The following is a 25,047-nucleotide window of genomic DNA, read 5'->3' as shown; positions in this document are numbered from 1 at the left end:
GAGGATAGCATCTTCAATTTATTATATCCGTCTTTTCTAATTCTTAATATTCGTAAGGTTTATACTAGCGCTAGTAAGTCCTTAATTATAATACTAATATATAATTAATATATATTAAATATTTAATTATTATTTAATAAAGGAAAGAAGAGGGAAATAGTTAAATTTTCTAATTCGGGTAATAAGGGCTAGTTAACCCCAAGCCGACTATCTAGGAAGAGTAAGGAGAGGGAAGTAGTTAAACTCCCTAATTCGAGCAATAAGGGCTAATTAACCCCGAGCCGACCGTTTAAGAAAGGAAAGGAAAAGGAGGTTCTAAAAATTAATACTGGTAACGAAGGCCAATCCTATTAAAGCCAATACTTAATTAATTAAAGGACTAAATTTATACCGGGGAAGTAGATTAGTAGATAGGCTAATAATAAATAACGACCAATATACGAAATATCCCCAATTAATATAAAGAATATCCCTAACGTACAATTAAATACTACTATAATATATAAAGGATATATATTTAATACCCTATAATTAATAGTAAATATAGAAGATATTAATATTATTACGAATTATTAGAATATTATTAATAACGAGGTCCGGACTTCCTAAAGCTAAATAAATATAGAAAACTCTAGCCCACCTACTAAACCGAAGCGAATCTTTAAAATTAAAAGGATTAATTATACTAGTATTTATCCTTTTCTACGAATTAAGCTAAACAATAAAAATAGGGCTGCTACTTTACTATATATATAATATATATCTAATACTTTATAGCTATTTACGAAAGTAGAGAGTATTACAATTAACCTCACTATAATTACTAACAATAAGGATAGTAGATAAAATAATACTACTAAAAATAATAGAACTCTTCTAAATATACAACTTAACTCCTATATAATAAAGATCGAAGATATAGAATCCGTACCTTCTAATTATAAATCGGCGCTAAGTAAAAGGAAAGCTACTCCTTTTCCGAATTTAAATTATAATCCAAATCGCAATTCTATACCTACATCTAAAATTAACATATTAAGAACATATAATTACCCAATCATCGTTTCAAATTATAAGGATTTAAATAAAGAGACTAAAAATTCTCTTAATATTACTATCTAAGCTAACCGTAATTATTCTATAGAATACCCTAATATTATATCTAATTACAATTTATTTAGGGACTTCTATAAAATAAAATTTAAAATTATAGTTAATTGAATACTATTTAATTTTATAGCTACTAACGATAAATACCTACTTAAGAATAACTTTCGTTCTAATAAGTTTAGTGAAAATTAATATAATTTATACTATAAGAATTAAGAATTTACGTTAGAGCAATACTAAAAGTACTAAACAAATATATAGGATAAGTATTAGAATTAGAAGTATCGGAAATAGGAGCGTACTATAATGGACCTAAATATACTAAGAGAATAGACACCTTTATATATAACTTATATATATAAAGAAGGTACTATATTAGGTTTAAATTCGTAAATTCGGCAAACGGAAGTAGTAGTAGTATATAATAATTTAGAGGTACCGGATTCTAATTTAATAAATAATTTTTCCTAACGTTTTAATATAAATTCGTTCCTATTATTATTTAAAAAACTTTATAATCCGGAGAGTAAATTAAATTTCTTAAGGATAAAGGAGTTTGAAGCGCTATAAAATAAACTAGAATAATAGAATTAAGGTCGATAATTCTATACGTCCTATATATATATACTTAATAATTATAATTAGTAAATTATCGTATATATTTTGTAAATTAAAATTAATTTACGAATTTACTTCGGAATACCTAATAATTCTTATATCGTCCGCTATAGAGAAAGCTACCTAATATATACTAATATACTCTTATATATTACTTATATATAATAAACTTTAAGCGTTAGTACGCTTTTTCTTAGGGGTAAATAAATAAAGGGCCTATACTATAATTATTAATATTACTTCTATAAATAATAAGGGAAGGAAGAGTAAATAGGACTTACCCGAGCTAGAGTTAACTTTTAGAACTTAACTAAATCCGCCTCCTAATATCTTAATTAGCCTAGTTATTAATATACTTGCAAAATAGGCGTCTCTTACTGTAGGGAGCGCCGTTCTAGGTCTATTTAATATTATTATTTCCTTCTTAATAATAAGGAATAGTAGAATAGTACTATCGGCTAATAATTCTTTAAGCGAGGCTTAATATTATTAATATATATTCGGAATATAGTAAATAGAATATTATATATATAATAGAATTTAGTTCCTTAAACGATTATAAATTCTAAAGACTTATAGCTATATAGTATTAAATTTAGTTAATTATATACTAAAAACAATTATTATGTAGTAAGTATATACTTACGCAATCTCCTCCAGCTACTCTATATAAAACTAAAGCTTAGAATTACTATTAATACGACTATAGAGTATTAGCAATTTCCTTATTATATATAAGTTGTATATATAATTATTCTAGTACTTACTTAAATTCGGTTAAGAACCGGGCGTACCTCCAGCTACAAAATAATACCCAACGCTTTAATATACTATAGCGCTTTTAATATTTAAGCTTTACTCCTAAATTAGATATATAAACTTATACTTCCCTAGCGCCATACTCAAAGGCGTATAGTTCAATCTATATACGGAGACGGTTAAGAACTATTATATTTAAATAAATATAAACTAATTACTTAGTAAATTAAAAATAGGTAGGCTTACCTACCCTAGTATAACTATTACGAAAATATTTATAAAGCTATACAATACCCATTAATATATATCCTATATATAACTAGCAATATAGGTATCAAATATACGTCCCACTAGCTGGAAGCCGTATAACTATATATATAGGTTATATCCTTGCTAATAAAATAATTAAATTATAAAGTTAATAACCGTATATATCTATTTACTTTATAAGTATATTTATACGAAGTTGTTTACTATAGAGACTTGAACGGCCGGGTTAGGGGGGTATATATTGTCTAATATAGTAATTATCGAAATTAGGGTTATTAATTAATTTAGTTAATATCTCAAACTAAATTAATATATATCTTATATATAATATATATCGGATATTAACGGTTTCAAGTAGGGATACTAGCCTCCCTCTCTACTTACTACCCTTAAAATTTAAATATTAATTATAAATTAAAAAACTTAAATAATTTAATATAAAACTTACTAGGAGGTACCTATCTAATATTATTATAGGGGATCGGGCCTATATAGGTACAAGTATATATTAGAACGTAATACTAAGCTTTATATTAAATATATATACTATAAAAATATCCCTATTCGCTTGGGTTCTCCTTAGTAAGGACTATCGTACCTAATCCGAGGAATACTTCGAAGCTACGTTAATTCGGGTTTAACTAAGGGTAATTTATAGCGTACGGTTATTTAGTATCGTTATTAAATAATATTAATTATAAAGAATAGTAATTAGATTAAAATATACCTTAAATATATATATTTATATATAAATATTGTATTCCTAAAATAAGAGAATATTAAAGTATAAATCGAATTCAACATTATAACGAAGCGTATATATAAACAATAATACCCCGAGGCTCCAAACGGACGGATTATTATTAATTAAAATAATATATATAGTTTAATATTAATAAAGTAAAATCGAACCGATTGGATAGGACGATAAATAGGTAATTTGAAAATTCAAACGAAATCGGATAGTAAACGGCTTAAAATATTATACTCCTTCTCGTACAAAAGTAAATTTATTTCTCTCCTTCCCCTTCCCCTCTATTCTACTAAAGTACTAAACTCCAATTAATTCGATATATAAGACTTATATATTAGTCCTTTTACTACCGTATCTTATATTCGTTAATAGCTATATATAAAATACTACTATTTTATTTTTATACTATATTTAATATAAAAGTAGCCTAAACGAAGTCTAATATAACCTTTAAATATATCTTTCCCTTACCTTATATTATTACCCCTATTTTATATTATTAATACCTACCTCTACTATTTTACACTTCGTAGCTTAATAATATAAAATTACAATATTACAGTAAGTGCGATTCTAACGGTTATTAAGAACGATTGGATATACTACGTATATATTAACCTAAATATATTAAAGTAATTGCTATAGATTTAGAATTGGTATAGGCAAGTAGGCTAAATAAAGTTAAAATCCTAGCTAAAATAACCTTCGACGTAAGTAACTCCAACCCGGAATATAGGTATTTCTATAGCCGGATGCCGTCTAATTGTATAATTACTTTATTAAAGTATAATATTAGAATATAAATTGTAATTCTTTTCTCTCTATAACCCTACTTAGGTATATTAATTCAAATTATTAATTATAAAGTGGATATTATAAATAGTTTGCAATACGGCTATATCTTCACAACTCTATAATTATGTATTAAATATCTCAATTTAAAGTATTCCTCTAATATTAATATTAATTCTATTATAAGCAACCTATTGCGTATAGAAATAAAGGTTATAAGAAGGTAATCGACTAACTTTATATTTAATATATATATACGAAATTTATTTTATTCTATATTTAGTACGTTTATCTAATATATCCTATCTCGACGGTGGCGGTTCTCCCGCTTTCTAAATATTCCGAAAGATAAAGTAAAATTATTTAACGCTATTACTGAAGCTTATAGACGAATATTGTAAGTATATCTAAATAGGTCTTAATTTAATAAATTGTTTAACGTAATTGTTTAGGGTTATTAATAATATATTTGTAGATAAATATAGCGATTATTTCTACTATTTAGTATATTATTATATAAGTTCTATTTATATACGCTATATATACTAATAATATATAGTCTAACAGACGATACCCTTGCGGTAATAGTAAATTAGAATATATTATAGAAGGAGTCCCCTTACTTATATACCTAAAATTTAATTAGAATTTATAAATATTCGTCGGCCTTACCCCTACTCTATAATAATTAAATATAAGTAACCTTCCTAGTTAGTAAATATATTTGTTAGAAAATATAGATAGACTATATACCGATATATATTAATTATATATTCAACCTAACCTCTGTTTAATTGAAAGAGAAATAATAGCCGCCCTTTGCAATTTCGTACCAATTATTTGCGTAGGGGATAGATTATTTAAAATATTTAAGAAAGAGATAGATGAGGATAGGAAGGAATAGAAGGTATATTTTAAGAAAGCCGAAAATAGTACTATCGTTTAGATTAAATAAGTCGAAGTAAACCCCCTCGGAAGTATCCCGCCGTAGTAAGAGCACGTATTAAATGATTTACTACCCGTTATACCCCCTTCGCTATTGTATATTCCTACCTCTCTTCCGAATAAAAAAGTAAATTAAATATCTTTTCTTTAATATATCCTAAATATATACTAATTTAATATAAAATAATAACCTCGCCCCTACTATACTAAATAATTTACTACCCGTTGCACCCCCTTTGCTATTGCGTACTCCTACCTCTCTTCTGAATAAAGGGGTAAATTAAATATCTTCTCTTCGATATATCCTAAATATATATTAATTTAATATAGGATAATAACCTTATACCTGCTATACCGGACGCTACTATTAATTAGAATAATATAATAAATTAGAATCTAAAGCCTAATAGACCTCCTACAGTCTCGCCTTTAAATTCGCTTACTTTATTTAACGGTCTAATAAATTGTATTAGGGTATTGGTTATTATAATTCCTCCTCCGGACTAGTCTATAATTTTAAATTTTATAAATATCGATAAATAATTAGTAAATTAAGTGCGGTATATCCTACTATATATATATAGAACTTATATTTAATTTTTTAATAGGACTATAGTAATAAATTGTCGGATATTGCTAAGGATATAGTAGAGTCGTTAAACCGAGACTTTAGCGGAAAAGAACCGGAACCCCCTTTCTTCTAAAAGGTAAATTAAATTTCCTATTTTTAATTTATTTAAGTATATATATTAAATTTATACTAATTAGTATAGGATACTACCCCTTCTATTATTCGCCCTACGAGATTAAAGCGAACCGTAGTATAAGTAGTTAATTATTCCTCTTAATTTAGGAAGAATAGAAAGCGTAAATGTAATTAAATTTATAAATATAAATATTAATATTAACGAATTTCTACCGTCTAGTAGGTTTCTATCTAATTTCCTCTTATATATATTATATATACTAATACTTATTATACCGATAGGCGATACTCTCTTTTCGGATATATATAAATTTATATTTGTAAATAGAATTCCTGTATTCGATAAATGCTATAGTTTCTTATAGATTATAATAGTTTGGGCTACCTTATTAGAATTAATTTGGTTCAATTTTATTATTTTATGTTATAAAAGATATTAAGTTTACTAGTAATAATATAAGGGGGTTTATTCCCTTTACCGTTAGCTAGATAATTAATTACTTACCTACTTACTAGTATATACGTATTTATTCTTCTTATTTGTACAATATTCTTTAATATAGTATTGTATTATAGTTGGTTCTTTTATTGTAATATATAAAAATTATATGTTATCGCGTTGTATAAAATATATTGGAAGAACTTAGCTAATGCGTAAGTGTAATTTACTAAAATAGCGGCTATTTACGGCAGTTTGCGGGCTTATCGATCTGTCTGTGCAAAGAAGGTACTAAAAGCGACTTGGCACGTGATCGGACCTATATTTTCTAATGCCCCCATTCACCGTCCCCATCCAATAGGTCTCCACTCCAAGAGCCACAAGCAGGGTCAGGGGGAGAGTGGAACTCTTTTCTCTTGTGTGTTCTTCAAACCTTTTTCGGGCATGGTCATGGTTACAGTCTGTTTTTGCCTTGCGTTAGTGCAGTTACAGGGTCCCTCCAATCCCTCAAGGACCTGTCTCCATCGCCCCAGAGTTCACAGCGGGTCCATGCCACTTTGTTACCTAGTCGAATTGTCCAACTGGCGCCGTGAGCGCGCTGCCGGCGGCTGGAGCGGCGCTGGAGAGCCATGGCAGACAGCGAATATCGGACTTGGGGGTGGGAGCCCCAGAAGGGGTTTCGAAAGGTGGTGAGGCGAGATTCGTGCGAGTCGCCCCGAAGACGCGAGGTGCCCTGATTGGACTTGAGGCCTTGACTGTCACACTGCCCAGATGCGAACGGGAAGGGCACCCGTTTGACCGGCGACGGAAGGAAACAGAAGTTCGGAGAAGAGGGTGAGGTGTGGGAGTTACCCATGAAGTTCGGTTGCGGCCGGTCGACGTTGAGTTCGGAGCGGGAGACCAGCGAACGACGTCCCGCCCATTTCAAACTAAAAGTCGCACAGTCCAGACAGAAGTGTGAAGTGTTGTTACTTGGAACAGCACAACCCTCCCCCCCCCCCCCCCCCCCCCCCTCCACAGGAGCGGGAACCGGGACAGGGGACTGACAAACTGAGATGGTCAACTTGACAGGTTGTGCACACCACGAGATGTCTCGTTTCTCGAATTTGGAGAACCCGGACTTCACTCAAGGCTTTGACTCGAAACTGAATACATATTCCACATTTCCCGTTAATTAACATCTGCGTAGCCTCGGTCGACCCGCCCTGCGCAACATTCAACTGTATCCTTCCTTTTGTCGAGGGCCCTCCCGAGATCTCAACCCCTCAAGCCATCCCTTGCTCATTTCGCATCTCATAAGCCCTACAACCTAAAACCCAATGGTCTCGGAGATCCCTCGCCATGTTGGGGCTCTGCGCGTGCTCCCATGGCTCCTACGAGGTGCCCCCAAAATTTACTTACATCCCGGGCAGCGGCAACGGAATTAGACCGAAAGCCTGTGATATTGTTACGTCATGACAACTACCGTGACTAACCAGTCAGGGACCCGAGCCCAGTCCGGACTCGTCGTGGTCGGCGACGGGCGGCAAAGGACGCAACCACGACGACGATGAACCACCAGGAGAACGTAATCTTCAGCTTTCACGGCCCGATACTGCGAAATTGCTTTTTGGGTTTTCAACTTCATGACTTGACTCTGAGGAACCACGGCGCGACGCTACGACCTGAATGGATGGGACAAGCAGCTGCTAGCTTTGCACATCCAAATAGCTTTCAACAACGCTAAGCCTCCGCTTAAAGTAGGCCCTGGCTGCCGGCTGCTGAGGACGGGAAGTTGGGGTTCAGCGTTCCCGTCAAGCATGGTCTCAGGGATACGCCGTAGTGCCCGTAGGGGCTCGAGGCTAGTGCGGCGACCTGAGGCTATTCCCGTCGAGCTATACTAATTCTTGGAGGTTCTCGATCGACTGCATCAAACTGATACTGATGGCTTCTACGACGTACCCTAGGCTGAAACTACATAGCGATATGTACGTTGCCATAGAAAGTCTAGACCGTATGCAGGATCGCAGTAGCAGCTGCTTAGGGTAGGCGACGGGGGCGGTTACATATATCAAGTCGAGACCGATCCCGAGGTCCTTGGCGAATGTCTTGGGTTTCCCTAATTAGGTAGGCGTGATAAGAAATGGATGGGAGCCGCACGCACCGGGGGTGGTTGATGGCCAAGAAATTTAAAGTAATGCCGAGGTTACTAGACATACATGTTTGTTTACTTCGTACGCGTGCTTGCAAAAGGAGATGGCATTGGTGTCTTGGACACGTGCCTGTCAACAACACGAGTGGATTAATGTGTGTTCGTAGTGATTTGTCTGCTTTGGACTCAATTCTTGTTTGGAGACGAAAAGGATATCATGGTGTGAGATTGATGTTTGACCTCTCTTCTTCCTTGTTCAGATACAGCTCATAGACCCCAGTGCAAAGAATGAAAGATCATCCACCAATACGGTGGCCTTCATCGCTTTCACCTTCAAAATGGGTCGGAAGCTCTGTATTATCAAAAGCAGAATACTCTTCAGGCAACATGTACCACAGGTCTTCAACAACCCACTTGCTGCAGACACTCCGTCTCCCTTGTCCCCGTCAGTAGTCAACTCCTTCCCTGGCACCCATCGCCAACAACTCCGTTCTTCTTCCTTTCACAAACTGCATCTTACTCCCCATCCTGTCTCCTTGGGGACCTAGCCCACTCACTCACGCTATCCCCCTCCACCCATTTCCCACTCTTTCCACCTTCTTTCATCACCACCCTTAACCCCTCAACCCTCATCCCCTTATCCACCGCCTTGCACATATCATACACCGTTAACGCCGCTGCCGACGCGGCCGTCATGGCCTCCATCTCCACGCCCGTCTTGCCGTAGCAGGATACGGTGGCTCTGATGTCTATGTATCCATATCCCTGTCCCTTTGCACTTTCTGAGGCCCTCTCCAAATCTTCTGACCCCGCAACGGAATCGGCAGCCGGAGCAACGGGCGCAACGGGCACCAACTCGACCTCAGCATGCGTCAACTGAATCGGATGACACAACGGGATGATATCTGGCGTCCGCTTGGCCGCCATGATCCCCGCTATGCGCGCCACGCCCAAGACGTCGCCCTTCTTCAGGGAGTTGGTGACGACGAGCGGGTAGGCGGTCGGGTTGGAGAAGTGCACGGTGCACCTGGCAACGGCGGTGCGCGAGGAAGGCGTCTTGGTGGTTATGGAGACCATGTGAGCTTCGCCGGTGGGGGTGAGGTGGGTGAGTCTGGGCTTGAGTTGCGGCTGTTCCTTCCCATTGTCGAGTGTGGATTGTTCGGGTTGTCCCTTCTCATTGTTGTGGTTGGAGTTGCTGTCTGAGGAAGAGGAGGAGGAGGAGGAGAGGAAGGAGCGAGTGGTGGAGAAGAGGCGAAGGTGCCCATGTCCTTGAGAAGGGGCTGGGGTTGGAGGGGGGATGAACGTGCTGGTGCCTTGTATTTTGCGTTGCGCAAAGCTGTTCACGTTTCTGCTGAGGGTATTGCTGGTGAGAGGTGAGAGAAGAGAAGAAACCCCGTTATGATTCCAATGGATTTGATGTTTGTTGTGGTTCAGTGACTGGTATGACTGCGAACGGTGCTGAAATATAGCATTGGTATTGGTATCTGGGTAGACGAAACATCCTTAGTATGTCTACCATCTTGCAAAACCAAATGTACTGCTAAAAGAACGCCCCAGTATGACCATTGACCGTGGTTCTGTACGTAAAAATCTCACGATGTAACCACCCATATTGATGTACATGCCTCAAAACCTCCATATCAAGAACCCCCTCACAACTCCGGCCAAAGTGCAAAAGAAAACATGAAAGCAAGCAAAGGAGGAGGACGAACATCACCCACCAATCAAGATCATTGGCCGGTTTTTCATGTTTTCGAGCTCGCCAATGCCGGCATGCTTCTCCTTCTTATTCTTAACGGCCATGCCGATAACATTCAGGAGCTCCTCTGAGTTGGGAGCGAGTAATGGAGAAGTCCCGTCGGTGGAGGCCTGGCCTGCCTTTTCCAACGCAGCCTGCCTCAAAACCTCGAACGCTTCCTCATCAATGGGTTCTCCCTGGTTGATCTTGCGCAAAATATCGCGAAGAGAAACCTCGGCGTTGCCAAAGAGGCACACCTTGATATTCCCATCACTGGTGATTCGCAATCTGTTGCACGTCCCACAGAAATTGTGCGTCATGCTCGTGATGAAGCCAACCTTGCCGGCAAACCCGGGCACTTGGAAGGTTTTGCTGGTGTCGTTCTTGTGACCCTGGATCCTCTGTAGGTCCGGGTACTTGGAGCGAATAAGCTCCAGCATCTCCTGGTAGCTGAACATCTTGCCCTTGTTCCATTTGTTGCCGTCAAACGGCATGTACTCGATGAAACGAACCTCCACGTTCTTATCCCGCGTCATTTCAACAAAAGGGAGTACCTCGCGGTCGTTAAGACCGCGCATGACGACGCAGTTAATCTTGAACTTGATGCCGGCCCCTAGGCGGTTGAGCTCGAAGATGCGGTCGATGGATTTTTGCACGGCACTAAAGCCGTTCCGGCGCGTCATCAGCTGGAACTGCCAGGGATCCATGGTGTCCAGGGAGAGATTGATGCCTGTCAATCCAGCCTCGACCATGGCGTCCAGCTTACGGTGCAGCGAGAGCCCGTTCGTGGTAAGACATAGCTCCTTTAAACCGTGAGGTCGTAGGGCGCCTATCTGCTGCATCAGGGGCACGATATCACGCCGCACCGTTGGCTCGCCGCCAGTGAGTCTGATTTTTGTCACGCCTTGCGAGACGAATAAGGACGAGAGCAAGACGATCTCGGGGGTAGTCAGAAGCTCCTTTTGAGGCGACAGTGGGACACCCTCCTCAGGCATGCAGTACAGGCAACGAAGATTACATCGCTCCGTTACTGAGATTCGAAGATAGTCATGCTGACGGTTGTAGTTGTCAGTCAAAAAGTCGGAGAAGGGTTTTGCATCCTTGAGCATGTCCCTTCGTGAGGACGTTGGCGTGGGGGCTGCTGGATGACGAAGTGGCTCTTCCGACTCCGTTGTCGGAATATGTCGAGAAGCCCCAGCGCTGACGTCAACAGGTACGCTAGATGAACTATGTTCGTCTGGAGTCACTGACGCTTGGGCAGATGACAGGTATGAGGAAGCGTTCCGGACTATCGATGCTGGTGACGATGTGGTTGTTGTTGTTGGTGTTGCGGCTGCAGCTGTGGCAACATGTCGGGATGAGGGGATCGACGTCCTGGAAAGGTGCCATGTTCCGATGCGGACTCGGAGTCCTCGGGCCGCATGGCGGGCCACAGCAGACATGATTGATGGCTTCTTTCTTTTTTGTTGATTTTCTTTCGTATTTTAGACTCTCAAAGAACGTTTGGACTAGAGAGACCGAGAAAAACCAATCATGATGTGACTGGAAATAGGCAAACTAAGATGGTATGTGATGACCTCATCAGTTTAATTGTCAGCTTGCAAGTCCGGGTTCCGGTCTATCAGCTGGTTGAAATGGCCTCCCAGCTCTTTGAGCCAGGGTAGACTAAACTAACGAGAATTGATATGAAGCAGCTATTCTGAAGATTTACAATCCGATATTACAAAGGTCAAGAAAGAAGATGTGGCGCGGCAGGATTGAGGCAACAATCTCATATCCACTGAGATAGGGCAATACACAAATACCATGACAAACCGTAGTAACACTGCTATCAATTATCTCCAAGAAGATGGAGAAAGTGATGACAAGGTTCAACGTTCAACCGTAGTCTCATAGTAGCGTAGGGTAAGCACAAGAAACCGACGCTGGACTTTCACCCCGCACCATGTTTGCGGAGAGCGGCGAACATCAGGATTTCCTATGATAGGGCGCACTGACCACCTCTCCGATAGAAGCCTCCGTCTTGGCAGGGGAGTCAACACTGCCAAGAGAGGATATGTACTTCTACACAATGTACTGTCCGGCAGGCAATCGCCGTGTACTTCGGTTCATTCTGACACTCAGCTTCCAGTCCGTCGTTGACAGCTTCCCTTCGAGCTGTTCTGACTGTGCACCTCAGACATTCCTTAGAAGTAGCGCTGCCTACCTAGCGATAAGATAGCGTCCTTGGTGCCTGCACGACACAGGGTCGGACTGCACCTTTGAGCTCGTGACAGGAAGGAAGGACGGGAAGAATCCATTGAACCTGTCACTTCTCGTCTCATCAGAACAGTTGGTGATGGAAGTCACGTTGTCGGTCGACTGACTGTTTGCTGACCGCCTTCTTACTAGGTAGTTGCCAGTGTCATCCTGCTCAATTGCTCTTTCTGACGCGTGCCCCCATTTCCCCCTTCGCGTCTAGACTTTCTCTTCCTGTTCAACATCTTTTGCCAACTGGGATTGACCAACAACATCTGGCCAAAACAGGCCCAAAAATAGCAGAAACCCACCAAAACAAAACGACAACTAAACCGTACGTGGACCACTAAACTACTTCTTCGGCCTGACCGACACAAAAACCGACGCCGGACTTCCGCTGAACACCAAAGCGACACAGATGTTGTTCTCCAAGAACGTAAAGTGTAGGTGAGGAAACATCATCACCACCACAACCGCAACATCCACATGTCCTTCGAGACAGGGAGGGCCTGGGCTATCACCAGGATCCGCGGGAGCTGCCCTCGGAGCACTCCAGGTTGCTTGCCTAATTCATTCCCACAGGCACCATGGCTGATCGATGGTCTGTTTCATAGCTTCGGCTCACTGCCTGCCCAGCCCTGATGGGCGATACATCGCGACTTTGTTCCCAACTTTGATCAATGTCCGGAGCGTCCAGTCATGGGAGCTCATCCACGTTGTCAGACTGCCTCAGGACTTCATTGGCCCGTTCCTCTCTTTTCAGTGGTCGCCGTCTTCCCGCCTGCTTCTCGTTGCCAGCTTCGACCAGCTTCGAGTGTTTTCTGCTCTGGATGGGAACTATCATGCCACTATCCGAAACCCTGTTGCTCCCCATCTGAAGCCTACCTACATTGACTTTGGTGCATCGGATACAGAAATCTGTGTCATGGCCTCATTCGGTCTCAAGTTGGCTGTCTTTGACCTTAACTCGTCCAAAGCCATCGAGATTGGGAGCCCCAAGTTCTCGTCCTCTACGGCTGTTCGCAGAGGCTTCTCCTTTCGCCCTCAGTCCAACCACCTTGCCCTATTGACCAGGACGGCTGGTAAAGACATGATTAGCATTCACGCTTTTCCCAGTAGGGAACTGCAGAGATCGTGGGCCCCTGACACAATTGATGCACAAGGCCTGCTCTGGAGTCCAGATGGGAGATGGCTGGTTGTGTGGGAGTCGCCCGCCCTTGGCCACAAGGTGGTGTTTTATACGCCAGATGGCAATCTGTTTAAGATCTGGTCGGGTCCCGTCAACCCCACACACGAGGAGAAGGATTTTGCTCTGGGTGCCGGTGTCAAGACGGTGCAGTTCTCTCCAGATGCCCGCCTGCTTGCTATTAGTGATCACAGCAGAAGTTTATCCATCGTCAATATGGCATCCACAATGGAAGTGCTGCGGCTCCAACATCCCAACAACCTTGTCCCCAAGGGCACGCTACAGGTAAGATTGTAATACGGGGCCTGGCTCCTGCGAGTCAGACCAGCTGATGGAACACAACAGATCTGGCAAGAACGAATCGGAATCTCTCACGGCCCCATCATGCATACCTTTATCCGAGCCTCTCAAGCTATCTCTCCGCCTCCGAGGCCCCAAGAGGCTGCTGAACAGCTGTCAGGTTGTGTTACCATTGCCTTCGACCTGTCATCGAATCTCATAGCAACCAGGATCGAAGAATTCCCTTCGACCGTCTGGATTTGGGACGTACAAGCTGCAGTACTTCGTGCAGTTCTCCTTTTTCACGGCAGCGTCAGCACCCTGTCGTGGCATCCTCACGTTCGCGAGACCTTGCTCATAAGATGTGAAGGAGACCACTATAATAGCGTCGTGTTTGTCTGGGATCCTCTGTCCGAAGGGCCTCAATCGGTCGACTTTAGCCAACAACTGTCCGGGTTTAAAGCGGTTGGTAAGTGGCATGCCTCGTGGCTCGGTCTCGACGCATCTACTCCCCTGTCCATCTTCTACTCGGATACCCAAAACTATGTGTTGGCATCTCTTGCCGATTCGGACAGAGAGTCACTGCCGTGGATCAACCCACGCAACCCACAAGGCGGCGACGGCCCGAGCCGCGCTGAATCGCCCCTTGAACTCGTTCCAGCAACAGAAGACGAAGCAGACGAAGAAGATGCTTTACAGACTGGGGATGACGGTGACATTGTAATGGAGGACACATATGGCTACAAGCAATAGGCGATTTTTGTGCGAATGGTCTTATACAAGCGATATCCCTTACCTTCCCGCATATGCCTTGGTGCTGGAGCACTACCTATAGGAGATGTCCTAGTTTATTTCCAGGATAACCGACCCGGGGCTTTGGCTCATGTTCCCGTTTTCGTTACTGGCCACTTGGAAGCATGACGGACCACCCGCGGATGTTGTTGATGGGCCTGCCAACCCTCCGTTTTATGCTGTCAAGTCACAGTGACAGGGTCCAAGACGCACTGCTTGGACAAGTTAGGCTTTGAGCCCAACATCAGTAGCGTTTTAACGGGGGCCTATGATGAACTGGCGCAGCGAGTGACCCCCGCGCTTTGATCACAGATGGTGGAATATTGGTAAATCGACTCGAACGACCTCCTGTTCCCATAAGGCTTCCCGCGTTCATCCCGCTTGCCAACTCACTTGTTTCAATATTTGCCCAAAACAAGATTCGAATGACTCGTGCAGCCTGATAGCTGACGAGGTCCGGAATTGCAAACAAACATTGTGGTGCGTACTCGGGATGAATTGTTCCAAAAAGATTACGGTCTGGCCTTTTAGCCCGGTCGAGTTATTTCATAACCCAGAATTCACCTTCATCTGCAGCTGCTGGCGACCCGGATCTTACCGCTGTGTCCTTTTGGGCTTCGATCTAATTCCTCCTACAGATGGAAGTCCAACGCCAATTAGACTCTCTCACGTTTATCAACATAGGTTGGCAGACGGACGGACCCTTGCCTGCATTCACCTTGTCTTACACACGAGTTAGAGCGTCGCCAACCATGGATCACCGTTATAAACCGCCTCGCTTGACACTGAGACAGCAGCTTGACAGGTTCCCATCTCTTGAGCCGCGGCTGTACGTAGCTCAGTGGGTCCTTACCGTTTTCAGTGCCCCTTGGGTAGTAGTTGACAAGCTGGCATCATACAGTTACGAAACGGCGACAACAGGAGGTGGGTTGGTGCGTTACCTACAGCCGCACAACTCACGAGCTTCTATAGGTGCTGCATCACGCATTCCCGTAACGTGTGTTTGCGTCTCCGGTTCTGCATCCGTGAGACTGTTACGACGAGTACGGATAGCGTTGCCGGCCTGTCGAAGCTGCACACATTGCTTGTAGCTGTGAGGGAATATTAGGGGTATCAACGCCGCTTCCAAATCACCTTTGCTGTCGAACATGTCTCATTCCGAGGAGAACGCGGAGTAGCATTGCTATGAGAATGACGTAGAGTGGCCAAGAGGAATCATCTTTCCTATCCGCAAGTGGTCATGGTTCCGTGCATCATTTTATCAGATGTGATCAGTTCACCCCACGGCTCGGAAGCCATGTCAACAACTCTCGGATAGAGGTTGAACATGATGCATTGCCCTTAGTGATCATTTCTAGAGGCAACCTACAATGACGCCGGAAGGCCGCCGAGCCTCGAGGACCAGGCGACGGCAACCTTCCGTTGCATGCGGTTGGCCCCCCCCCCAGATGTGTAGAGCTTTCGGATTTAAATAGCTGGCCGGCGTCAATTTACGAACTTGATGATGACACGCAGTCTCAGGGGTAGGAGAGTTGTCAAAACTTCGGTCCTTAGTCGGAGCCACAATTCGTTGAAACTGAGCCAGAAACTTCCTGACAGACCGGCATCGACCCTTTACACCAGGATGACCCTGAATCTAGAACAACGCAACTGGCAATAGTTGAAGATATATCCAAAGCTCCACTGAGAATTGGACTCGCCATAGCTCTTCCTCATCAAGGTGATTCGAGGCAAATACTCAAGAATCCCAGGTCCTCCGTCCGTTAGGATCCTCTCTATTCCCGCTGTCTATTTGTTCATCCAGCCACAGCCTCACCTCCTTAAGGTTCACCAATCTACCAACCCAGAAGAATCCCGGACTATCAGCAACTGGTTTCGGTTTTCGAATGCAAGCAGCAATTCTTGATATTGAGGTCTCCGCTTTCACTCTCTTCTTGGACAAGGTCACCCAAACCACGCCAAAACTGCCCCTTGGGCCAAAATGCCTGGCTCAAGGAGCTCAAAGCATGCCAAAGACTCTATCAGGACGGCGGACACTGTGTTCGTCGAGGATGGTGAGCTGACGGGAATCTACTACATTCCCATCTCTGGTGTTCGTAGCCTAGCTCTCTCCTTAGCAATACCGTTACATTGACTAACAATCCTCTTTATGCAGCTTCCCCACACAACGACGTGGCAACAGTTAAAAGACCACGTAAGGAGGGGATGTGGTGTCGAAGCCGATAAAATTGAGGTTTATGCTCCTCTCGGTGGATGTGTTCGAATCCGAGAGAGGGATAACTTTGACAAAGCGTTCAGTAAGTGATAAATCATCCTCTTCAACTACCCTGATCCCTGTTTACTGACAGCATAGTCAGCTTTCTTAAACGGCAGTACCCTTAACGGCCGTGCCCTTTTTGCTGATGGGAGGAACAAGGGCGGAAGGGTTATGGTCAAGCCCACCATCGCCGTACCTTTGACCGTTCGACCTACTGCGTCCCTAGAGACAGACCCCGCTCCAGCTTATGGGTATGGCTTCAGTCGAGGTGGTGCAGCCGGTGGTATGATACCGGCCTTTACGAACATGGCCATATCCGGGTCCCCGGCGGTTTATGGGGCCGCGCAGCCGTATGGAGGCCATGTTGTGGCGCCATATCCTGAGACCCCGTTGATGATCAGTCCCTACAGCGTCGATCCGGCATGGAACCCCTATGCTTCGATTGGACAGCCCTACAACGCTCACCAAAGCTTCAGTTCAGATTACGCTACCCGTGATCACGGTCAAGATGCTCATGCTCAGTCTTACGTAGCTGTTCCAGTGTATCATAGCCCTCCTGTCTATCCAGAAGGATACAACAACTACGAGGGAACCATCGCCACAGCCGCTACGCCTCCTATTCCCGTCCAGGTCCAGCGCAACAATAGCATCGCTAACAGTCTCGCCTCTGTGCCCAGCTTCAGCACACCGACTACCACCATCATCGCCAACATTGGCACACCCAATATCGTGAACACCATCAATACAGCAATGACCGCTCCCTCGCCCCCTCCCAATGCCCGCAACCTTCCTTTTTCGTTTCCCATCACCTCTCCTGGACTCCACCCAATGCAGGCTCAACCTCAACAGCAACAACCACATACGATCCTCATAACCGGTCTCGCGAAAAAAGATCTCACACCGGATAAAATTCGTCTCCTTATCTCCAAGCACGTCTCTGAAGTTGTCGCCGCCCAGATACAAGGCATCCAGATTTCGGACAGGAAGGAAACGACACCCCACGGATACACAGCATACGTGCGGTTCAAGACCATCGAGGACGCGGAGTTGGTGGTGGCACATCTGGATAAAAAGCTCTTTGGCAAAAATACGTTGGGAGTGAAGATTTGGGTTCCTGAACGGGGGGCGGTGTTTGTCGGGGAAGAGGTTAATAGTAGTGGCGGAGGGAGGAGAGGAGGAGGAGGGAGGCTAAACGTGGGTGGGGTCGCAGCAGAGGGTGAGAGAAGAGGTGGGGGCGTGAAAGAGAGCGATGATGAAGGTGGTAGGAACGATGACAGCAAGAATAGGGGTGAACCGCGCGGTAAGGGAAAGGAGAAGAGCGTCCAGGGGACGAAGGACGCCAAGATCAAAAACAACAGCAGTAGGGACGATGATGCCAGTGGGCAGAGGAAGGAGACGCAGAAAGTGCAAATAGCCAATACGCCATCAACATCGACATCGGCAGCAGCGCTAGCGGTACCTCCCAAACTGGGGCACAGAAGGGAATCAACAGGCGGCGTGGTCATTGCCCACGGAAGCTATACGACCAACACCACCACTACTGGAGCGGCAGCGGCGGGAAAGAAGGATAGAAGCAGTAGCCTGTCGGCTATGTACAAGTCAGATGTGGTGATTGCCCGTGGGAGCTGGGCTACTACCAAGTTACCAAGAACTAGGGACAGAGGAACAGACAATGGGACGCAGTGAGAGATTGGGTGGGATAGGTTTGGAGAGTCAAGTGTGTTTCTTTGTCTGTGTGGGTGCATGAGCGACCATGTGGCGGAGTTTGAAGTTTTAGTCTTTATGTTCTCCCCCCTCCCTCCCTTTCCAAAATTCTCGTGTCTGTTCCGTTTTGATTTCTGTTTGACAACATTATTCAACAGATTGCATATAATTCCAGTTTGTATGTTTCTGGGATGGGTAGAAGGAGTTGAAGGGCAGCATCAAATGCGCACAGAGACAAAGGGAGCGAGGGCCCAAAGATTGGACAACCGGGCTACATGCATGATATGATGAATGAAGAGATGAAGAGACGAAGAACGAATGAGATACGAGGTCATGAGAACGAGTTAACATACAATCAAAGAGAAATGAGACATGAGAAACGAAGAACACGAAAGAACGACTTATTTTTTTTTTTCTCCCTGCTTTGCGTTCTACCTGTGTAACGCTTTGCTTTTTTTTTTTTTTTCTTTTTTTTTTTTCTTTTTTTTTTTTTTTTTTGGGCTGGCAACGAAAGGCTGCAATGAGTCGCACTTGCTCCAATCAACATAAGTTTCAGACTATAGATGAAAAGAACGACAGGGGGCTCAATTATTGCAAGTTTAATAATGAACTTGTGTGGCTTGGACAGGATGTTACGGGAGAGTGAAGTGTGGAATTGCGGACAAGGCGGTGTTCACGATATTTGGTTCAATAAAGGGGGTTTGTTTACTTTCTGTGTCTACAGTGTGATTTTCCCGCCTTGTGTCACAATGAATCGACAGGCGGTGAACAGACGTTTTAGACATTTAACATCACCAATTGATACGTGCCGTTATTCAACACTCAAGTTTATGAGGAAGAGTAAGTGAGATACATATACCAAGGTAGGCTATTTACATTATGTCTTGACGAGCCTTGAGTGGCTGAGGTCATGGTAATGCATCGATGCTCAAACTCCGTTGATCCTCCGCCACTGATATTGGTATCACAAACCCCTTTCTTTTGCATTGCTGGCTAGGATGTAAGAGAAAACATGCAGTATCCAGGCCAACCAACTAATCTATCCACTTGTGTATGTCCTGGTTCTAATATTAAACGTACTCTCCCTGATGCTTTCACATCTTGTTCGCCCCAGTCTTCCCTCTCGGGTATCGATAACAATATTAAACCAATCAACCAATGAAAGGCGACATCTCCACCTGCCTCATCTTCTTCCCCTCCCACAACGCCCTCTGATCAGCTTCACAAGCGCCGCAGTACTCGGCATACCACTTCTTCAGCGCGTCTCTCCTCGTCATTTGCTGCTGCTCACCATCGCTGGAGGTAGTAGCTTCTTCATTGTCTCCACCATTAGTTTCCTTAGTACCCATAATAGAAGTAGTATCGGAGCTCAAAACACTCTGGCCCCCGCTTGAGGCATCATCATATACAACCTCTTGATCAAGAACGCCACTGCCATTATTACTGGTAAGCAACATATTGCTCACCTGCTCGCACCTCAGATTCTCATCAGCGAGCCAGTTCTCCCACTCGGACTGAATCATTTCTCTCTCGATGCCGTTGACGACGCGCATGGCAACGAGGAGATCGTGGCGGTAGGTGCCAAGACGCTGGCGCGTGCGGCGGAGGCGGCGGGCCGTGGCCTTGCCTGTTGCTGAGGCGAAGCCGGCGCCGGCGTCGGTGTAAGGCGCGTCGATGTCGGTGGAGTTGACGATTGATTGGAAGGTTTCGTAGCTGTTATTGGTAGGTAAGTTAGTATAGTCTTCAGGTTAGACTGCCGAAGAATGGATGAATGCAACCTCACGTACCATTGACTTCCAACAGGCCTCTCCACCACCACTGCGCTTCCCTTCGCCGCCTCCTCCAGATCGGCCAAAAAGATGGCCTTGCTCATGACCGTATTCGGTCCGACCCCGATCCGCTCCATATACCGCGCCGCCTTGCGCTCCGCCCACCACGCTGCACCAGATTGGCTTACCACCACCAAGTTATACGCCGCGCTAGCCATCAGCAGGACCAGCAAGACCCGGTGCGCGGTGATAATCTTGAATACCTTCTTGACTACGGCAAATGCCCACATCATGACCGACGTAATGGCACTCTCCAGCAGCGATCGGCCCGTCTCGAGAATCATGGCCGTCAGCGACCGCACCCGGATGGGCTGACCCTTCTTGGATCCCGACGCGGCGCCGGAACCGTCGAAGCCCGCGTTGGGCGAGAAGACCACAACCTGTGTTTGCTGGCCGATGTTTCCATACACCTGAATGGCGCGCTTGGTACGGCTGTGGGGGCCGAGTCGGCGGACCTGGTCGGTCGCGACCTCTGCGAGCTCCTCGGCGTCGTTGGCGGCGTCGTCGAGAGCCTGCCGCTCGACCATATTCTTGGCGATGGCTGGGGCCTTGGACCAGTCGGCCTTTGTGTAGATGGCGAGCTTGCACTTGGACTTGGCGACGTGGGTGATGACGACCTTGGTGATGAGCTTGAAGGCGTGGGAATGGGGCAAGTGCCATGGGGTCTTGACGTGGGTGACGACGTAGGTGATGTGATCGTTGAAGATGTCGATATTTTGTGTGTCAACGATGTTTGCATCCGTTTTGCGCCCGAGCATGTCGGCTTTATCGACTTTGAACTTGAACTGGCGCGCCATCTTGCCACCGTGGTCTTTGAGCTCCCAAGGCCCTTGAGCGATCTCCTTGGCCCGGCGCTCGAAGTAGAGCTTGGGGAAGATGAAGCTCTTGTCACCAAACAGAACATGGAAACACGCCTTGGCGCTAATCTCGAAATTCCGTTCTGCTACAGGTTTACCCATATCCTCTGGTTCGAAATAAACAGGGTGTGCTGGTAGCTGGAACTTGTGCATTGGAGCTTTCTTCAAACCGCGTGCTCCTCTGACAAACCGGCTACTCAAGTCCCCGATTCGACGTTGAACCGGCCTACCCTGGGGTGTTCCGTCATCCATGGGCGTGTTCGACGCAACCTCCTCCCAACTTTCCGCACTGGGGCTCCTCTTGTCGAAGCTCTCCCCTTCGAGGTTTACCAGCGCAGTGATAATCTCTTCTAAGCTCATTGGCTCGGCGGCCTGGAGATCATCGACTAAGAGATTGAGTCGAGCATGCAGGAGTGTAAAGTCCTCCAAGAAAATCTTCATGGTGATACGGGAAATGTTGAGATCGCTGGCATCCTGATTCAGATGCAGGAAGATATAATCACAATCTTTTCCAGGTGCCGCCGTGACTTCTGTGATGCTGTCGAGACTGATGGCATAGGCAACGACGAGACCAAGCTGGTGACCAAAGAAGTACATGTTATCGGGCGTCACAAAGATACGTCCATTAGCAGCCATGCCTCTTCCTTCTTTGCCTTCGCCGGACGAGTTTGACCAGGCAGCATTAAAAACCAAGACCGGCTTCTCCTCCGGAGCAACAGTTGGGAAGACCAACCGGAACTGCGCATACTGGGCTCTCAACTCTGGAGGATAATTGGCCGGGAAGGAATCGACGAGTTGGCCATGCTTCTCCTGAATCTTCCCATGGGCATCAGACGCCGCATCCACGCTAAGGGTCTTTTTGTGCAGGCTGGCAGTCGAGGCCTTGTCGCTCGTGGTCCCGGGAGCTTTCGGCTGGACGACACCTACAAGCGGATCGTCCAAATCAACCTTTGGCGTTCGAACAGTTTCAGGCAAAGGCGTAAAGGAGGATGCCCATGGATTGCTGCCCCAGTAGTTGGCAAGGACCGCACTCGGCAAACCGCGATTGATATCTGCGGTGGCGCTGGCCATAACAGCGGCTCTGCTGAGATTCGTCGGGACCGGAGGTTTAGATAATGTTGCAGGCGCAAGACTGGTAGGGGCGTGATCAAAAGGACCGCCCAGCGAGGGAATTGGTACCCGCACAGCAGGAGTCTGGGGTGCGATGGGTGAGATAGGGCTATTGCCTATGAGACCATGACTTGCATTTATCAAGTTGGCGATACCTCCAGAAGACTGAGCTTGCGTATCCGAGTTGGCAAGCATAGCTTTCCTGTGCAAATCCAGCCTCTGCATAAGCCGGGCAGCATGCTCCCGGCCGCTCTCGCCCTCCTCTCGCGCTAATGTTGTCGTGATCGAGCGCCGAGGAGGATTGGCAGCGGCATCAAAGCTAGCGCGCGCCGCAGCGTCGGCACCAGGGACAGCGAGTGTGGCCGTCCGCTCAAGGCCAGGGCCCGGCCCATCACCCTCGACGCTGTCAAGGGATTTGGCTGAGAACTCGGGAATCGTGGACGGGTTAATGGAAAAGGCAGGATCAACGCCCCCGCTCACAGCGTTTGCCTCTCGGCCCATTGTCGCCTCAAACGCTCTCTTCTTTGCGACTTCGAAAACCTCCAGCCACTCCATCAACTGCGTTTGGGTTTCGGCCTGTAGCAGAAGTGTCTGCGTCTTGGTTTTTACCTCAAAGCAGAAGCGGCGTTCCTCCTGAACAGCCGGCTTAGCACTACAAAGCAGCACACCGATCTCGTCTCCCTGCAGCACACCCTGGGGCCCATTCATAAGCCAGCCAAACTGGAAATTACGGCAGTAGTACCACCGGCGCACCCAAGTTGTCCTCGCCGGCTTTCCCGAGACAACTCGTAGGAAGAGCCACCCCTGCTTCTCTGCAATCACATCCGTCTGATCCTTTTGCTGCATGTTCATAGGTCCTCTAGACCCCAAGTATGGCACCGTAGACACGCTATAGTCCTCGATCTCCCTCGAAGGCTTATAAACTGCCAGTGTCGCCTCTCCAACCTCTTTTCTTGCCGCCTGCAGCTCTCGCTTAAACAAGGGCTCGTACGACTCCATCTCTTTAGACCAGCCGCGTATCCTTTCCAGCTCCTCCGCCGCAGTCGCCGCGCCCAGGGGTGCATCGCCCCGCGAGCGCCGCATTTCCCTATACATGTCCGCGCAAACTCGAACAAGCAATTTGTCGAGCGCAAAGCGCAGCTGGGGCGCCGACTGGCAGAAGTCCATGCTAGCCTTGAGGTACGCCTTGCGCGTCTCAAATACAGCAAAGGCGTCCTCGCGCAGAGCACTCGGCTCTTTGGTCTTGTTTTGGCTCACGTAGCGAGCAAGTGTCGTGTCGAACGTTTTCTGGGCAGCCTCCAATGCTCGCCGAGCCTCTTTGAATGTGCGAAGTTCACCATTGACGAAGTTGCGGATGGGCTCGACGCTGACGGGCTCGAGTCGCCGAACCGTGGCCATCACCCCGGTCCACCAGTCACGGGCACCATCGCCGGCCCGTCGGAGGGCTAGGAACGTATAGTCGGTGTCAATGATGGCGTCGGCTTGGGCGGTTGCATTGACGGGTGGCGGCGCAATCTTTTGGAGGTAGGCGTGAATGCTGTCCTCGAGTGCGAGCAGGTCGTTGACCACCTTGGACGTGCTGCGGATGTAGTTGTCGAGCCATCGCTCGATTACGTCAAGGTTTTCGGAGAAGTGGACGGTAGAGGCTCGGAATGTCGGAGAATCGAGAGCGGCTTCGTTGAGGCTCACGGGGTTGGGAGCGCCAGGCCGTAGCTTCTTGGTCAGGGGTAGTTGCGACTGCGTTGTAGACGAAGGGCCCTGGGTAGAACCAGATGCCGGCTGCGTTGGTTGCGGTTTGCTCGGAGCCGCGGCGGCCGGCGGCAGGACGGGGAATGCCGTGGTATCGGACATGATTTGTGGTATTCTGGCGAACTCAAAGGGTATAATCGGCGGCTGCTGTCCACAATTATGACGATCTCGTCCCGTCTGTCCCGTCGGCACCTTGTAACAAGGGCAGGCAGGGCAGCACAAAGGCTCGGGGAGGCGGGTTGCACAGTCGCAATCGAGGTGCGAGAACCTTTCTGGCAGCTGGACCGAGTCTTTGACGGTAACAATGGTGGTGGCGTATTAGAAAACTACTCTCGGTAGCACCATCCATAAAAATCCCGTTTGATATCTTGTGATCTATTCGGCTTCTCCTCTCATTATCGATTAGTAGGTTTGCTAAAAAGCCAGTCGTTACAGTTGGCGCAAAGGGTGGTGCAGTTAGTTGGTTGTGGTGGAGTTCTTGTTGGAAGAAAGTTGGTGGTGGTGACGGGATGGACGTCAATGTAAAAGGAGACAAGGCGGGATCTGGGCAGTATCAGCTCGTCCTCCTCAGCAATACTTTTAGCACACCGTCATTCAGCTGTCGTGGAGACTGGGTAGGTTCACTTCCACTTCCAGGTCGCTACACTACCTAGGTAGTGCCCGCCTGTACTACCACAGCCTGGACCGCTGCAAACGCAATGACGTTGTACACTAAACGGGACGGGACCGAGTGGTCGCTGGCCACGCAGCCGTTTCAGGCTGGGTCGGGTACGATGGACTGGAA

At 45.8% G+C, this 25,047-nt stretch overlaps 4 protein-coding genes across 6 annotated transcripts; 2 read left to right on the top strand and 2 right to left on the bottom strand.

Annotated features, from left to right (window-relative positions):
* Positions 1 to 8,715: 8,715 nt before the first annotated feature.
* Positions 8,716 to 11,967, bottom strand: NCU00498 (molybdenum cofactor biosynthesis protein 1 B). The gene is made up of 3 exons (XM_950696.2): positions 11,938 to 11,967; positions 10,246 to 11,839; positions 8,716 to 10,008 (listed from the first exon to the last, which is right to left on the bottom strand). Exons 2-3 carry the CDS (start codon positions 11,702 to 11,704, stop codon positions 9,041 to 9,043), a joined length of 2,427 nt encoding a protein of 808 aa, XP_955789.2. The 5' UTR covers positions 11,705 to 11,839; positions 11,938 to 11,967; the 3' UTR covers positions 8,716 to 9,040.
* A 396-nt stretch (positions 11,968 to 12,363) lies between these two features.
* Positions 12,364 to 16,046, top strand: NCU00497 (the record flags this gene model as incomplete). Of its 3 annotated transcripts, XM_011395562.1 has the most annotated exons (5): positions 12,364 to 12,653; positions 12,724 to 12,947; positions 13,115 to 13,971; positions 14,032 to 15,237; positions 15,396 to 16,046. In XM_011395562.1, the coding sequence occupies exons 3-4, from the start codon at positions 13,426 to 13,428 to the stop codon at positions 14,716 to 14,718; spliced, it is 1,233 nt and encodes a 410-aa protein (XP_011393864.1). In that variant the 5' UTR covers positions 12,364 to 12,653; positions 12,724 to 12,947; positions 13,115 to 13,425. The 3 variants fall into 3 exon arrangements, with proteins under 3 accessions (XP_011393864.1, XP_011393865.1, XP_011393863.1); XM_011395563.1 differs by lacking the exons at positions 12,364 to 12,653; positions 15,396 to 16,046 and having other exon boundaries at positions 12,811 to 12,834; positions 12,919 to 12,947; positions 14,032 to 14,718; XM_011395561.1 differs by lacking the exons at positions 12,364 to 12,653; positions 12,724 to 12,947; positions 15,396 to 16,046 and adding an exon at positions 12,957 to 13,101 and having other exon boundaries at positions 13,137 to 13,971; positions 14,032 to 14,718.
* A 441-nt stretch (positions 16,047 to 16,487) lies between these two features.
* Positions 16,488 to 19,109, top strand: NCU00496 (hypothetical protein). The gene is made up of 3 exons (XM_950694.2): positions 16,488 to 16,849; positions 16,913 to 17,054; positions 17,115 to 19,109. The coding sequence occupies exons 1-3, from the start codon at positions 16,739 to 16,741 to the stop codon at positions 18,698 to 18,700; spliced, it is 1,839 nt and encodes a 612-aa protein (XP_955787.1). The 5' UTR covers positions 16,488 to 16,738; the 3' UTR covers positions 18,701 to 19,109.
* Positions 19,110 to 19,548: 439 nt separating this feature from the next.
* NCU00495 (SipA3) lies at positions 19,549 to 24,761 on the bottom strand. The gene is made up of 2 exons (XM_951087.3): positions 20,506 to 24,761; positions 19,549 to 20,431 (listed from the first exon to the last, which is right to left on the bottom strand). The coding sequence occupies exons 1-2, from the start codon at positions 24,363 to 24,365 to the stop codon at positions 19,870 to 19,872; spliced, it is 4,422 nt and encodes a 1,473-aa protein (XP_956180.2). The 5' UTR covers positions 24,366 to 24,761; the 3' UTR covers positions 19,549 to 19,869.
* Between the last annotated feature and the right edge of the window lie 286 nt (positions 24,762 to 25,047).

Source organism: Neurospora crassa, linkage group III (assembly GCF_000182925.2).
Source record: "Neurospora crassa OR74A linkage group III, whole genome shotgun sequence".
Taxonomy (NCBI): Eukaryota; Fungi; Ascomycota; class Sordariomycetes; order Sordariales; family Sordariaceae; genus Neurospora; species Neurospora crassa.
This window is presented reverse-complemented; position numbering and strand designations above follow the sequence as displayed.